The 13,979-nt window shown below is 34.5% G+C and overlaps 1 protein-coding gene across 1 annotated transcript in view; it reads right to left on the minus strand.

Moving 5' to 3' along the window:
* Positions 1–2,565: 2,565 nt before the first annotated feature.
* Positions 2,566–13,979, minus strand: part of LOC101900459 (general odorant-binding protein 70) — a 21,768-nt gene continuing 10,354 nt past the window's right edge. Inside the window, exon 4 of the mRNA XM_059127452.1 lies at positions 2,566–2,949. Coding sequence (XP_058983435.1) covers positions 2,665–2,949 — 285 coding nt within the window. The 3' untranslated portion in view covers positions 2,566–2,664. The remainder of the gene's footprint in view (positions 2,950–13,979) is intronic.

Consider the following 13,979-nt stretch of genomic DNA (forward strand, 5'->3'; position numbering starts at 1 on the left):
ATTTCCGTTGGTTTTGAGTTGAATTTTATATGAGGGTTTTGATTTCTGTTTACATAGAGGGATTACAAGGTGAATAAAACGAAAGACTTAAACCACAAACTCGGAAAAATATTTTGCGGTTTCAAAATCTTGAGATTTAATCCTATTGTTATTGTTCTTTAAAAACCAGATTTTCCTATGGGTAAGGAAGGTAATACCATAGTTTCGGAAGCGCTGTTGTAAGACCTTAAAAAAATTTCAATAGTTTAGGTGATAATTTTATACCCTCAGTCAAACAGGGTGAGATAAAAAAACTGCCACAAAGACAAACGCCAAAATTTTTAAATTTTTTTAATTTTTTTAATTAATGTCGGAAATGGCATCAAATTTTAGAATAAGTTAAGATTTGTTCGATTTTGGCACGAATTGGGGCATTCAAACGGCCAATGGAAACGCTACACACTGCCCCAATGTTGCTCTGCCGTATTTTGGCCTATTCCCGTCGAAGCGTTTGCTTGAGGTGATCGACACTTTGGTAATTTTTAGTGCCAAACTTGATTTCAAAAATACTCTAGACAGAATTGTCAAACGGATTGGAGAAACCTCATTTTGTAACCATTCTTGGGAGGCGCGTGCTGAGTGCGATGGTGCTGAGTCCTGTTGGAATGTCCAAGGTATGCGGCCAAAATGTTTGTGTGCCCCAAGGCTTTACCACACCCTTCAGAATATTTTCGCAATAATATTCGGAATTTATTCTGATGCCACGGTCGATTCATACGAGCGGAGAGCGACCATCGGCTGGTATGGCGGCTCACACCATTATCATGGCCGAAGCTTGAGTTCTGGTGGCCAACCGAAGGTGCACATTTTCAGCTGACCTCTTTGGCAAGTAAAAACGATCATTTTGTTTGTTTACAAAACTGCTGGACAACGAATGTTTTCTCATCGGAGCGGAGAAAACCAAACCAAAACCACTTTCGGCCAAGCAAAGCAACTCTTTAGCTCTTTTGAGTCTATTTTCTTTGTGTTTCGGTGTAAGTTCTCTCACTTTTTGGAATTTCAATGACTTTGCCCCCAGCTCATTTTTCAATATTTGCCGAATGGAATATTGCGATGTGTTCAGCTCACGAGCCATTTTTCGACTACTGCGACATGGGTTTCGATCAAGTCGCTTCTTCACTTTTCGAACCATTTCTGTCTTCCGTCCACTTCCTTGACGTCGGGCTACGCTACCAGTGTCACGGTAACGAGCGATGGTACGAGACACAAAAGATTTATTCACATTTAAATGCTGGAGTTCTCTAACGATAGCCACTTGTGGTTTTCCACTCAAATATAAAGAAATCAACCTTGAATTCCATTACGAATAACTTTTTTTCTGGAAAATTCTCACTGAAATGCTTTTGTACGCTTGTAAACAATATAATGAGCTGTCACTGAAATAATTTTAACAGCTGTCGGACTAGTAGCTTAGGAATGATAGCAGTCTGAAGTTGGTTGAAGTTTTTTTCATCTCACAATGCATATGTTTCATCCGATTTATTCTTAAAGTCCCTCACATGCGTAATATGCACTCCACAATAATAATTTTTTATACGAAGCATCAGATACTGCTCAAAAATACCTCTGCCAAATTTTATCGAGATGGATACCTATTTTTATATAGCTTCGAACTCATACGATTTTACGATCATTGCTCACCATATATATCATACCAGTCCAATTTGAATAGATTTATTCATATTCAACCGAATTTTACCATTTGGTGAAACTCGGTCCGATATATCTACTGCTCCAATAAATACTTTTTAATATAATCCTTATCGAAGTCCTATTATGCACTATACAGCAATTGTATTTAGTTCATAGTTGGTATGATCTACTTCACATAAATTCCTAACATAAACTTTTTTGTTATGGGAGCTCTATTAAATAAGCATTGTGGCAAAGACCTAGAATGGTAAAGACTAGGCAAAATGCATTTTAAGCAAATGGTTTGTGTCTACAATACGTAGAGTAACAGCTCATGGCAGGGAAATGTTAATATAAAAACCACAATTACAGAAACGAATAACAAATAAATTTTTTAAAAATCAAAAATTTTGGTTTCAAAGTTTAATTCCATAGACCTTTCCAAAAATTTGCATTTTGCCTTAACGGTTTAAATCAGTCAACATTGGAAACTATGTTGTTATGATATCGTAACAACAGAGGTATTTTCACAGGGTTGCCATACTTTGACTCTGTCTTGTCCTATCTTTACACTTCTATGTCTTTGATTGTGGTGTAGGGCATCATATAGTCGACCCCGCCCTACTTTTGATCTTCCCTTACTGGTTAATATATGGTAACGCTGAGGGCAGTTGGTTTACGCTACCTCTTATTAGATAATTCGGCTCATTTATCTCCCAAATTTATTGCTATAATATGAAAAATCTCCAAAGTGACGTAGGGTATCAAACAATGCCCACAATTTTGAACCTACTTCCTGAAACAAATATGTATCACTTTTTATTATTTCCTCTCATTTAATCTGAAATTTGCATTTTAAAATAAATTTTATTCGGCAATAAAATAAATAAAATATTTCTTAAAATGAATCAAATACATAAATAATTTATTTCAAACATTTAAAATTAAAACAAATAAATAAACATAAAAAAATAAAATAAACAGTACAAACCCCTAAGCTTTATACTGATCCAAACAGTAGCCGGTTATTTGATCCGATATACAATCGAAAACATCGAATGCCAAATCACAACTTTCACCCTTTTCCGGCAGTTGGCGACGATTCACGTGATATTTGTTGGTGACAGCGCGCAAACACAAATTCACCGACCTTAGGGTGGCCATAAAGAAGCCATGTTCATTGACACCGCCCGAATAGAAATCCACCAAGCCATCCAATGTGGGCCAACCGTTTTTGTCAATGGCATTATTTTTGGCATAGACACAATGTAAGAGGCACTGAAAAAATACAAAAAAAACAAACAAAAAAACAGCAACACAAACGATTATTAAAATGTGGGCAAGGGGGTGCAAAGTTATTAACAAATTATTAAAAAAATTTAATTTATTATCTGACTTAATAAACAAATGAAAACGTTGAGAAAACAATGTAAGCTATGGTATTTTATATTGTTGTGAAAATGGTAATTGTTTACACTAGTCAACAAAAATGTAAAGAGATGTCTGCATAGATAAACATGTATGATAGGTGAATAGATAAATAAATATAAAATAGATAATAGCACAGATAGGGAGATAGATAGCTAAATATATAGAGAAATGGATATATTGCCAGAAAGATAATTAGATAGATAGATAGATAGATAGATAGATAGATAGATAGATAGATAGATAGATAGATAGATAGATAGATAGATAGATAGATAGATAGATAGATAGATAGATAGATAGAGAGGAGATATACAAAAACATAGAAAAACAACTAAACAAACTGTTAAAATCTTAAAAATACCGAATGTAACTTTTCTATTAGGGTCTATACGACGACGTGGACCTGTTATAGGCTGTAGTATCCATTACGCACTTCAAACACCAAATTTGAAACAATTCCGGTGAATAATGTTGCTAAAATCATCAAAATACCGAATATTGGGAGGTACCGTTATAGGGGGGCTATACGAAGACGTGGACCTGCACAGACAATTTTAAACATTTCCGGCCAATAATGTCGCTTAAATCATCAAAATACCGAATATTTGGAAGTTTCATTATATGGGGACTATACCAAAAAGTGGACCTACATGACCCATTTTCAATACCAAAAGTTCGGCAGATATAAATTTGAGTAAAATTTCACAACCTACTTCATTTCATTCGAAAGATAGACTGATTTCCACAGATGGATAGACGGACGTGCATTGCTAAATAGACATAGATTTTATGCTGATCAAGAATATATACTCTGTGGGGTCTAAGATGTATATTTCGAGGTGTTACAAACGGAATGACAAACTTAATATACCCTCCATACTATGGTGAAGGGTATAATAAACAAATGGATAGATTGAATGACATAAAAACATAATACAATGTCGAACAAATTTTTTTCGGGAAAAATAAATGGATAATCAAAACTTCATACATTGTACTAAATGTTCAGACTTTCAAGGTGCTATATATTGTTCAAATTTTTCCTTTCATTTTAAAGCTTTTCAAGGAGGGTATTAGTAAAAAACTCACATCCATTTTTTTTTTTGTCCAAAACTATTTCAACATCTCCTACTGTAAACCCTGGAAACCAACAGCGACCTCAATATCAAACTTTAGAATTTAGGTTATATCCCTTCAACCAATACGCGCATATCCAAAACAATATACATCTATCCATTTTATACACCAGCAATGATCCAAAAATTGTACCATTTAGTACTTTTCGAACAATTATAGTACCCATTTCCAAAACCACCTTCATATTTAAATCCCAGATGCCAACATAGACTTGTATAAGTTTGATACGTTCCATCTTAACTTCCCGAGTTCAGTCAATCACGGATGCTGATTGATACCACAGGCATCACCTCGACAAACTTCCCTCGGCGGAGACCGTAGAGTGCAGATGCCAACGGACGGTGTTTGTTGAGTTTGCTCTTCTCGATTTACCCTTTCTCTTATTTGAATATTTGGTTGTAGTAGTAATCGACAAAGATCCTAGGCGATCACCACGATCCTCTGTGATTGCAAGAACTTCGGCGTTCACTTGTCCTTCTGTTCTCGAAGTGTGCACTCAACGTGCACTACCCAACGGCAGGTGGTTGTTGAGTTTGCTCTCCTTGTTTTACCCTTCCTGCTATTCGAATATTTGGTTGTAATAATAATGGACAAAAATCCTCGGCGATCATCGCGATCCTCTGTGACTGGAAGAACCTCGACATTCACTTGTCCTTCTATTCTCGAAGTGTACACTCAACGTGCACTAACCCACTTGTATCGCGGTTATACTATATATACTAATTTTTCCTGTATTTTATTTCTTTCTACTTTTCTTTCTTTTTATACCATCACCAAACACGCGAATCACCCTCACCTAATAACCTCTCACCATCACATAATAATTCTGGAAAGTTATTGTTGTTGCCGCTGTCGAAACTTTCCTCCCCTTCCCTGAGTTAAACAGATCTCAATGTCAAATTTCGGGATTCCAGGTCTATCCTTTCACCCAATATCCAATTTAGTACCACTTATTACTTTTCGAATAATTTTAGTACTCATTCTCAACATAATCTCAATATCTCAACCTCAGATACCAACACTGACCTAAAAATAAAATTTCAGAATTCAGCTCTAAAATTTCAACTCAATACCAAATTTAGTACTATTTTTTACTTTAAGTACAAAACAATCTCAATCAAATCTCAGGATTTCAAATTTCAGGATTTCAGCTCTATTCCTTCATCCAATACCAAAATTTTAGTATTTTTCAAACAATTACAGTAAACATTTCCGAAACCACCTTCATATCTCAATTTCAGATACCAACAGAGACCTCAATATCAAATTTGAGGATTCCAGCCTTATCATTTCATCCAATAACAAATTTGATACAATTTACTACTTTTCGTATAAATATATAATGAATTTCCAAGCCACCGCGAAATCTCAAAAACAGATACCCTCTGTTACCTACATATCAAATTTCAGAATTTTATCTCTATCCCTTCACCCAATACAAAATATAGTACCATTGGTACTTTTGTGAACTTGTACTACATATTTCCCAAACCACCTCTATATCAAAAACCTACCACCAACTAAGACCCCAATATAATATTTCAATATTCCAGCTTCATCCGTTCACTTTTACCCAAACGGTTCCAAATTTAGTACTATTTAATGCAGTTCGCACACTTATTGTACATTTCAAAAACCACCTCCATATCCGAACCACAGACACCAACAGTGATATCCCTATTATAATTTTAAGAATTTCGGCTCTATTCTTTCACCCAATACCTAATTTTGTACGATTTAGTACTTTTCGTACAAATATAGGACGCATTTCCAAACTCACCGCCAAATCTCAACCACAGATACCATCAGTAATCTAAATATCAAATTTCCGAGTTTAGTACCTTTCGTGCAATTATTGTACACATCTCCGAAACCACCTCCATATGTCCAGGCTACACATAAACAGCGATATTAATACCAAATTTCAGATTTTAAGCAGCATCTTTTCACCTAATACCAAATGTTACCACGTATCGTACTACTTAGTACTTTTTGTCACTTATAGTACAAATTTCTGAACCTACCTCCATATGTCCAGGCTACACATAAACATCTGGATACTAATACCAAATTTCAGATTTTAAGGAGCATCTGTTCATCCAATAGTACTTTTCCTTCAATTGTAGTACTCATTTACAAAACCACATTTTTATCACAAACCTAGCAGCAATACAAAATTTCAAAAAATCCAACTCCATCCGTTCACGTTAAACTAAACTGCTCGAAATTTAGTACTATTTAATACAGTTCGCACTCTTAGCACAAATTTCCAATACCACCTTCTTTTACTAAATTTACTTTGCAACCTTGATTCTCATACCAAATTTCAAGTTTTTAGCTCTATCCGTTCACATAATTCCAAATAGTACCATTTTAGAGCTTTTCGTACCCTTAAAGTTTAAATTTGCAAAAACCCTTTGGTACACCTATCCTGCACTCCATTAGTGACTCTCATTCCAAATTTGTCCAAGACAAAGTATTTAATTAATAGATTTAAGTACTTTTCGTACCCTTTTTAGTACGAATTTCCAAAAGCTTCACACCAAGACTGACCCTTGTTCAAAATTTTAAGATTCTGGTTCAACCGTTTCGCGTAGGTGTTGATTCTCAGTCAGTCAGTTATCTCACTACTCTTAGCAATATAGATATATAAGTAGAAAGGTAAAATATAAGTTGTTACAAAATAGTCAAGATTAATCCCATTATTATTGTTTCTTAAAAACAACGTTTGTTTATTAGTGCAGACAGATGGTAAAATCGGGTAAAATATAAGTATACACCATCTGTTGCTCAGTGTCTATTTGTCTATTTGTTAACAAAAATGCAGTGGATATTTTTAATAAATTTTATTTCTAAAATCTTTAAATGAAAAGAGCCCTGACTTTGTAGTAATTTTTGGTTGCGTGACTCTAATAAGTCGTCTTCTCAACGCTTCTCGTCTTGCCCTAAAGCGTTTTAATTGTTTAACATTCGCCAACACGAAGGTGATGATGATGATGAACTTTGCCAAACATAAAACTAATGGCTGCATTGTGTCTGCCAATGAGATTCTTTTTTATTTCAGAGAACCGCAACTCTAAGAAATATTCATTCATTTTAGCATTGATAATTTAATTAATCTCATATTTTTTCTATAAATAAAACAAAACGAAAAACGCAACTTAAAATTCAAAATTCTCATTCTCAGGTCAAAAGTTCGTTACGTTGTTTGGTTTTGTTTTGAGATAAATCTTAATTATCAATAATAATATTATTTTGATTTAATAACTTTACAAACGAATATTTTTCTACCCCCACCTTCTCTCTCCTTTTCAGATTGCAGATAAAAATAAAAAAAAACATAATTAATCGCATTCTAACAAGCAAAGTGACGCTAATAATGTTAATAAAATAATTAAATGTTATGTCAAATTTAATAAAGAAATTAAAAATCTCTTCGAAAAAAAACTGTTTGTTTAGCGACAACAACACATTTGTTTTACCAAAAAGTAAAAAAAGAACTATTTTGTACAAAATTCTGTAATTAATTAAGAATTTTTCGTAGCCAAATGTCCAAAGTCATTAATCATAATTGTATTTAAGGGGGCGATGATGGATTTGTACAAAACTCTATATGATGAGATGGGTTGATCTCGTGTTTAGATGAATTTGAACAAAAACATTTTTTTTTTTAAATATCACGGGAACTTCTGGTCTGCTAATCGAAAAGCTTTTGGACTTCTGTACAAGTCCGCATTGTCTTCTTTTAATTATATTTTGTGCATCTTAAAGAAAACTGTTTTGTACACTTATTAAAAGATATTGTCTTAAATATCCTCTTATTCTTTGGTCTTCTATAAGGAGAGATATAAATAAAATTTTCTATGAAAAAACATATGGTATTTTTGTGACCCTGAAAGTAGGGTCTTGTACCCGGCTGCATTTTATGATAACATTGTTGACATTAGAATTATGTGAATTGGAATTGCGTGAGATATGTTCCTTTAAATGTAAAATTTATATTTTTATACCCTACAACACTATGTGTTGGGGTATTATAAGTTTTAATTGGGCCAAATATTATGTAGCACCTTGAAATATTGATTCCCGACATAGGAACTTACATATGGATCTTCCTATCTCGCCGTGCTGATTCGATCTAACTTTGTATGTCCGTCTGTCACTGCATGTTAAGATCAGATCCCAATAATGGCCCGATACCCACAATCATTGTCATTGAAAATGTAGCTGGGGATAGGGTCAGAATAGAACCCTATTGTTGTTGGAGATAATCGCACAATATTTTGGGGGTTGAAATGGACCAAAAAGAGAAAATTTTCCTGATTTTACAGTTGCTCTATAGGCGGAAATTTGCAAGGAGCTAGAGTTCAGGGCTAAGCAGAAGCTAAAGAATTTGGATTGTAATCGGACAATATTTAGCGGGTAAAACAAATCATAACTTCTGCCCATTACAGTGATACTGATAGCCAAAATATGGGATTTATAGCAAAATGGGTAAAAAAAAATATATATATATAAAACATATATCTTACTTATTCTGTTTATAATTTAAGAATATTATAATTTAAGATTTTAATAATTCTTATCAATTCGAAATTGTCCTTGCCTGAAAAGGATAAAATCTAAGAAAATCGCGTACATATATGACAATAAACAAGTAAAAAAGCTGTAAGTTCGACCGGGACGATCATTGAATACCCTCCACCATTTGGAACGATTTTGGCAATTTTCAAAAAAATAAAATCCGTTAAAAATTCTGTTAAAATCTTAAAAAGATCTGTTTAGATCTTTAATATATTTTTTGTCATAGGCTGTAGTATACCATTATATGGGGGCTATATCAAAACGTGGACCTACATTTTCAATACCAAAAGTCCTGCAGACATAATATACATTTGAGTAAGATTTTATCAACCTACTTAATTTCGTTCGGAAGCTAGAGTGATTTCTACAGACGGACAGACGAATGGGCATCGTTAAATCGACATACAGGGTGAGATGAAAAAACTGTACACATTATTACATTACAATTATAGTACACATTACCGAGATCACCGCCAAATCTCAAACACAGGTACCATAAATATCAAATTCCCGAATTTTATCTCTATTTCTTCGCCGAATGCAAAATTTAGTACTATTTGTATGTTTTCGTACAATCATAGTGCACATTTTCAAACCAGCTCCTTCACTCAGGCACCAACAGAGAATTCCACATCAATTTTCAGGATTTCAGCTCTATTTCTGCACCCAATACCATTTCCTTATTTAAATTGCAGATACCAACACAGACCTCAATATCATATTAAGTACCATCTAGTATAATTATGGTACGCATTTGCAAGAGCAGGTCCTTCTCTCAACTACAGACACAGACACACAGTAACCTCCATACCAAATTTCAGGATTTTCAGAGAAATCCATATTAATTTTCAGGATTTTTGCTCTATTCCTGCACCCAATACCATTTCCATATTTAAATTGCAGATACCAACACAGACCTCAATATCATATTTAGTACCATCTAGTACAAATATAGTATGAATTTGAAAAACAGCTACTTCCCTCAACTACAGACACTTACAGTAACCTCCATACCAAATTTCAGGATTTCAGCTCGATCTCCGTCTCTCAATACAAAACTTTGTACATAATAGTACACATTAGTACATTTATAGTACCATCTCCACATTTCAATTCTAAATGCCAACAGAAACCTCAATATGAAATTTAAGGGTTCCTGCGCCATCCCTTCACTTAATGCCAAATTTAGCACCATTTAGAATCATTCCTACAAATATATGGTGCATTTCCAATCCACCGCCAAATCTCAAACATCAGTTATCAAAATTCAGAATTTTATATCTACTAAATTTAGTACACATCACCGTGGTCTGTGGTAAATATATAAAGGTGATATCTTAACCACCGACAATATCAGTGACATCTATATCCAATTTCATAATTTTAGTTCTATTTATTCGCCTAATACCAAATTAGGTACTATTTCGTTCTTTTCGTACAATCATAGTACACATTTCCACTGTAATTTCTTACCCACAGACAATAACATTGACATCTGTAACAAATATGAGGATTTCAGATCTGTTCTATCCCCCAATACCAAATTTCATAAGCATTTCAATTTCAGTACCATTTCGGTACCATACAAATATAAAATTTCCACATTTTATCTATATGCCTCCACATAATACCAAATATAGTACCATTCAGTACTCTCGTACAATTATAGTTCACACCTCCATATGTTTGATATTAGGGTCGCTGTTTATGTGTAGCCTACATGAACAGCGACCCTTATATCAAAATTCAGACTTCAGACACTATCTGTTCACCCAATACCAAATTGTACCAAATACAGTGCTATTTATTACTTTTCGTGCACTTGTAGCATCTTGTGGGATCTAAAATGTATATTTCGAGGTGTTACAAACGGAATGACAAACTTAATATACCCTCCATACTATGGTGAAGGGTATAAAAAGTGGTCATGCTGATAAATCGAAATGAGTTTCCATCAGCGGTAAAGGACTGAAAAATTAAAATTTTGTTATTTATTTATTTTATAAAAAGATCTAAGGTACCCGAATTCGTCTATAAAATATTTTCCCTATTTTTGAAAAATTAATATTTTAAACCATAATTGCCGATAATCGCCTCATGTCTTTTATTCTCCATTATGTCTAAGACTACTCGGCCCATGTGTGATTTCTCACAGTTGCTATGTTGCACTAATGGTTGGCATTGCATAAATTAACAACAAAACATTTACCCATGCAAATTATGAAGATACCAAATTCAATTAAACAACGTATCTCAATAAAACTAATTTCCATTAGGCCATCATCGGCCACCGATATTGAATTGATGATTTCGATTTGAATTGGTTATTAATTGATGGCATTCAATTTGCATTGGGGCCCAAGAGTATTCTAAGATAGCAAATCCATATAAATACTATTGGCAACAAAGAGCAGATATCATCACATTTTCAACTTTGACTGGTTGACAAGCAGAACAACAGAAGCCAAACAAAATGGTTAGCTACAACAAATACATTTTATCTCTATCAAATTGTTAATTTTTTGACTTCATATCCTCTTACAGAAATTCTTCATTGTAACACTGTCTTTGGTCTTGGCCTCTGTTATGGCTGATGTTTCGGAATTGGGCTATGAATATCATGATTATGCCGCAGCGGTTCCCGTTGAAAGCTATGCTCCTCCAGCATTCTCCTCCAATGGCTATCTACCACCAGCCGCCTCGGTACCAGTTGAAACCTATGCTCCTGTAGCCCCAGCTCCAGCCCCAGTCGAATATTATGCCCCTCCAGCTGTTGGTGGCAATAGCTATCTACCACCCGCCGCTTCAGCGCCAGCCCCTGTGGAATATTATGCTCCCCCAGCTGTAAGCAACAATGGTTATCTCCCTCCTGCCGCTTCTGCCCCCGCTCCTGTTGAATATTATGCTCCTCCAGCCGTCACCAGCAATAGTTATATTCCACCAGCTGCCTCCATTCCCGATACCACTTATGCTGCTCCTGTATCCAATAGCATTGGCTTTGAGGGTGCCTACAGTGAACAGCTGAATTTTGCACCATCTGCTTCGGCCGGCACCGATTTCGGTGATGATGGCTATCGTTACAGGACTGTTCGTCGTCGGGTTTATCGTCGCCGTTATTAAATATGTTTACGAACTATTGTAGATCCAAAGAATTGTTAGTGTAGTTTAGTAATAAAAAATTGAGTTTTAAAATTAAGTTTTTTTGAAATGTCCATTTTATGAGAACCATGAAAAAATTGGGGTATAAAAAGTCTCTTGTTGGTGGTTTCTGACATTTGAAGTTCAGATTAGCAAAAAACAAGGAAATTGACCCAAGTACGTTTAAATGTATTATCGGGTCTTACCAACCGCAATATATCCTAAGCCTATATCAATAGGCCTATAAGCAATATGGCCTTTGTGGGGAAGGTACCAAAAAGGGTGGAACGATATCTATCGTCCTCACATTAGATCTTGAAAGAATCAAATGCATGTTTTGAATTTTTTTTAAGAATAATATAAATATTAAAAATCTCAAATCGTTTTGGGGAGGTAACAGGAGGAATAGACCGATATATTCCATATTCACACCAGACATTTTTTTAATAAAAATATTGGGATGTGTGATATTTGAAGAGAATCGGGTGGTTATTTCACTTTTTATAAGAGTTATAATTATTCAAAATGTCGTCCCTTTTTGGGGGAGGTGGCAGATGGAGTATGCGAATGTATCCTATATCCATACTAGGTTTTGTGTCGGTGGAAATATTAGGATGTGTCATGTTTTAAAAAAATCGAAAGCTCGACTCGTCTTTTATGAGCGTCATGGCTATTCAAAATTTTGACACTTTGTGGGCTATGTACCTGAAAGAGTACCGATATATCCCATCTCCACATCTCTTGTGTTGATACAGGATGATGCTGATATCTGCGAAACTTGAAGACAATAGGACTCTTATTTCACATTCTAAAAGAGTTATAATTATTCAAAATTTTGACTCTTTGCTGGGGAGATACTTGATGGAGTGGGCCGATATATTCCATTCCAGACACCACTACTCCAAATGTGGTTCAAAAATACAGACAGTCTAAAACCGTTATTTCGATGAGGCACGTTTGGTCCACCCTCTATAGTCATATGGCTGAGGGTAAATTTAAGCCAAATTACACTGTGCAACACAAAAAAATATTTATGGGGATTATGAGATTATGAATGTAAAACTAAAAAAACACAAGTATCGACGTTTTGAAAGTTTACATCGCAATGTAACCTAAATAGAGAGGACAAACCTCACCCCCACCACTCTCTTCCACACTTTTGAAAATTTTCGGATTAAGATTTCTCGGATTCCGTGCATTTTAGGTATATAGTATCTTCGGCAATGTTGCAGAAAAATATACGAGGTATAGGTTGGTATATACGAGGTATAGATGTCTTTTTGGTCCTTTTTTAAAATATGGTAATAATTTCCCCTTAAACGGGGCCGTAGCTAGTCAAATTTTTCTAAAAAATTATTTTTTTTTATAAAATTCCACTATGGTTTTGGAAGACGTCAAGGGTATAAATCTTACCTTAACGTCAGAGACAAAAATATTATTAAACAAATTTTACTATAAGTAACTTCGGAAAAGAAATCTATCTATTTTATATCAAAAAAAAAATATTTGCATTAATGTTATATGAAATGTTATAATAATACAAGTAAAAAAACTGTAAATTCGGACGGGCCGATATTTGAATACTCTCCACCATTCGGATAGATTTTGTCAATTTTCAAAAAAAAAAAAAAAATAAAATCCATTAAAAAGTTTGTTAAAGTCTTAAAATAGCGAATGCACCCGTTATACTAGGGTCTATAAGGCGACGTGGACCTGTATTGGCAACTTTTGTCATAAACCATTACAATACACAAATGCGAAATTTGAATAAAAAATCGGTGAATAATGAATAATAAATAAAATCATCCAAATACCGAATATCGGGGTGTACCATTATATGGGGGCTATACGAAGACGTGGACCTGCACAGACAATTTTCTGTCATAGGCTGTAGTACCCATTACGAACTTTAAATACCAAATTTGAAACATTTCCGGTGAATAATGTCGCTTAAATCATACCGAATATAGGGAGGTACAATAATATGGGGGCTTTGCCAAAACGAGGACCTACCTAAC

This window comes from Musca domestica, unplaced genomic scaffold (assembly GCF_030504385.1).
Source record: "Musca domestica strain aabys unplaced genomic scaffold, Musca_domestica.polishedcontigs.V.1.1 45, whole genome shotgun sequence".
Lineage (NCBI taxonomy): Eukaryota > Metazoa > Arthropoda > Insecta > Diptera > Muscidae > Musca > Musca domestica.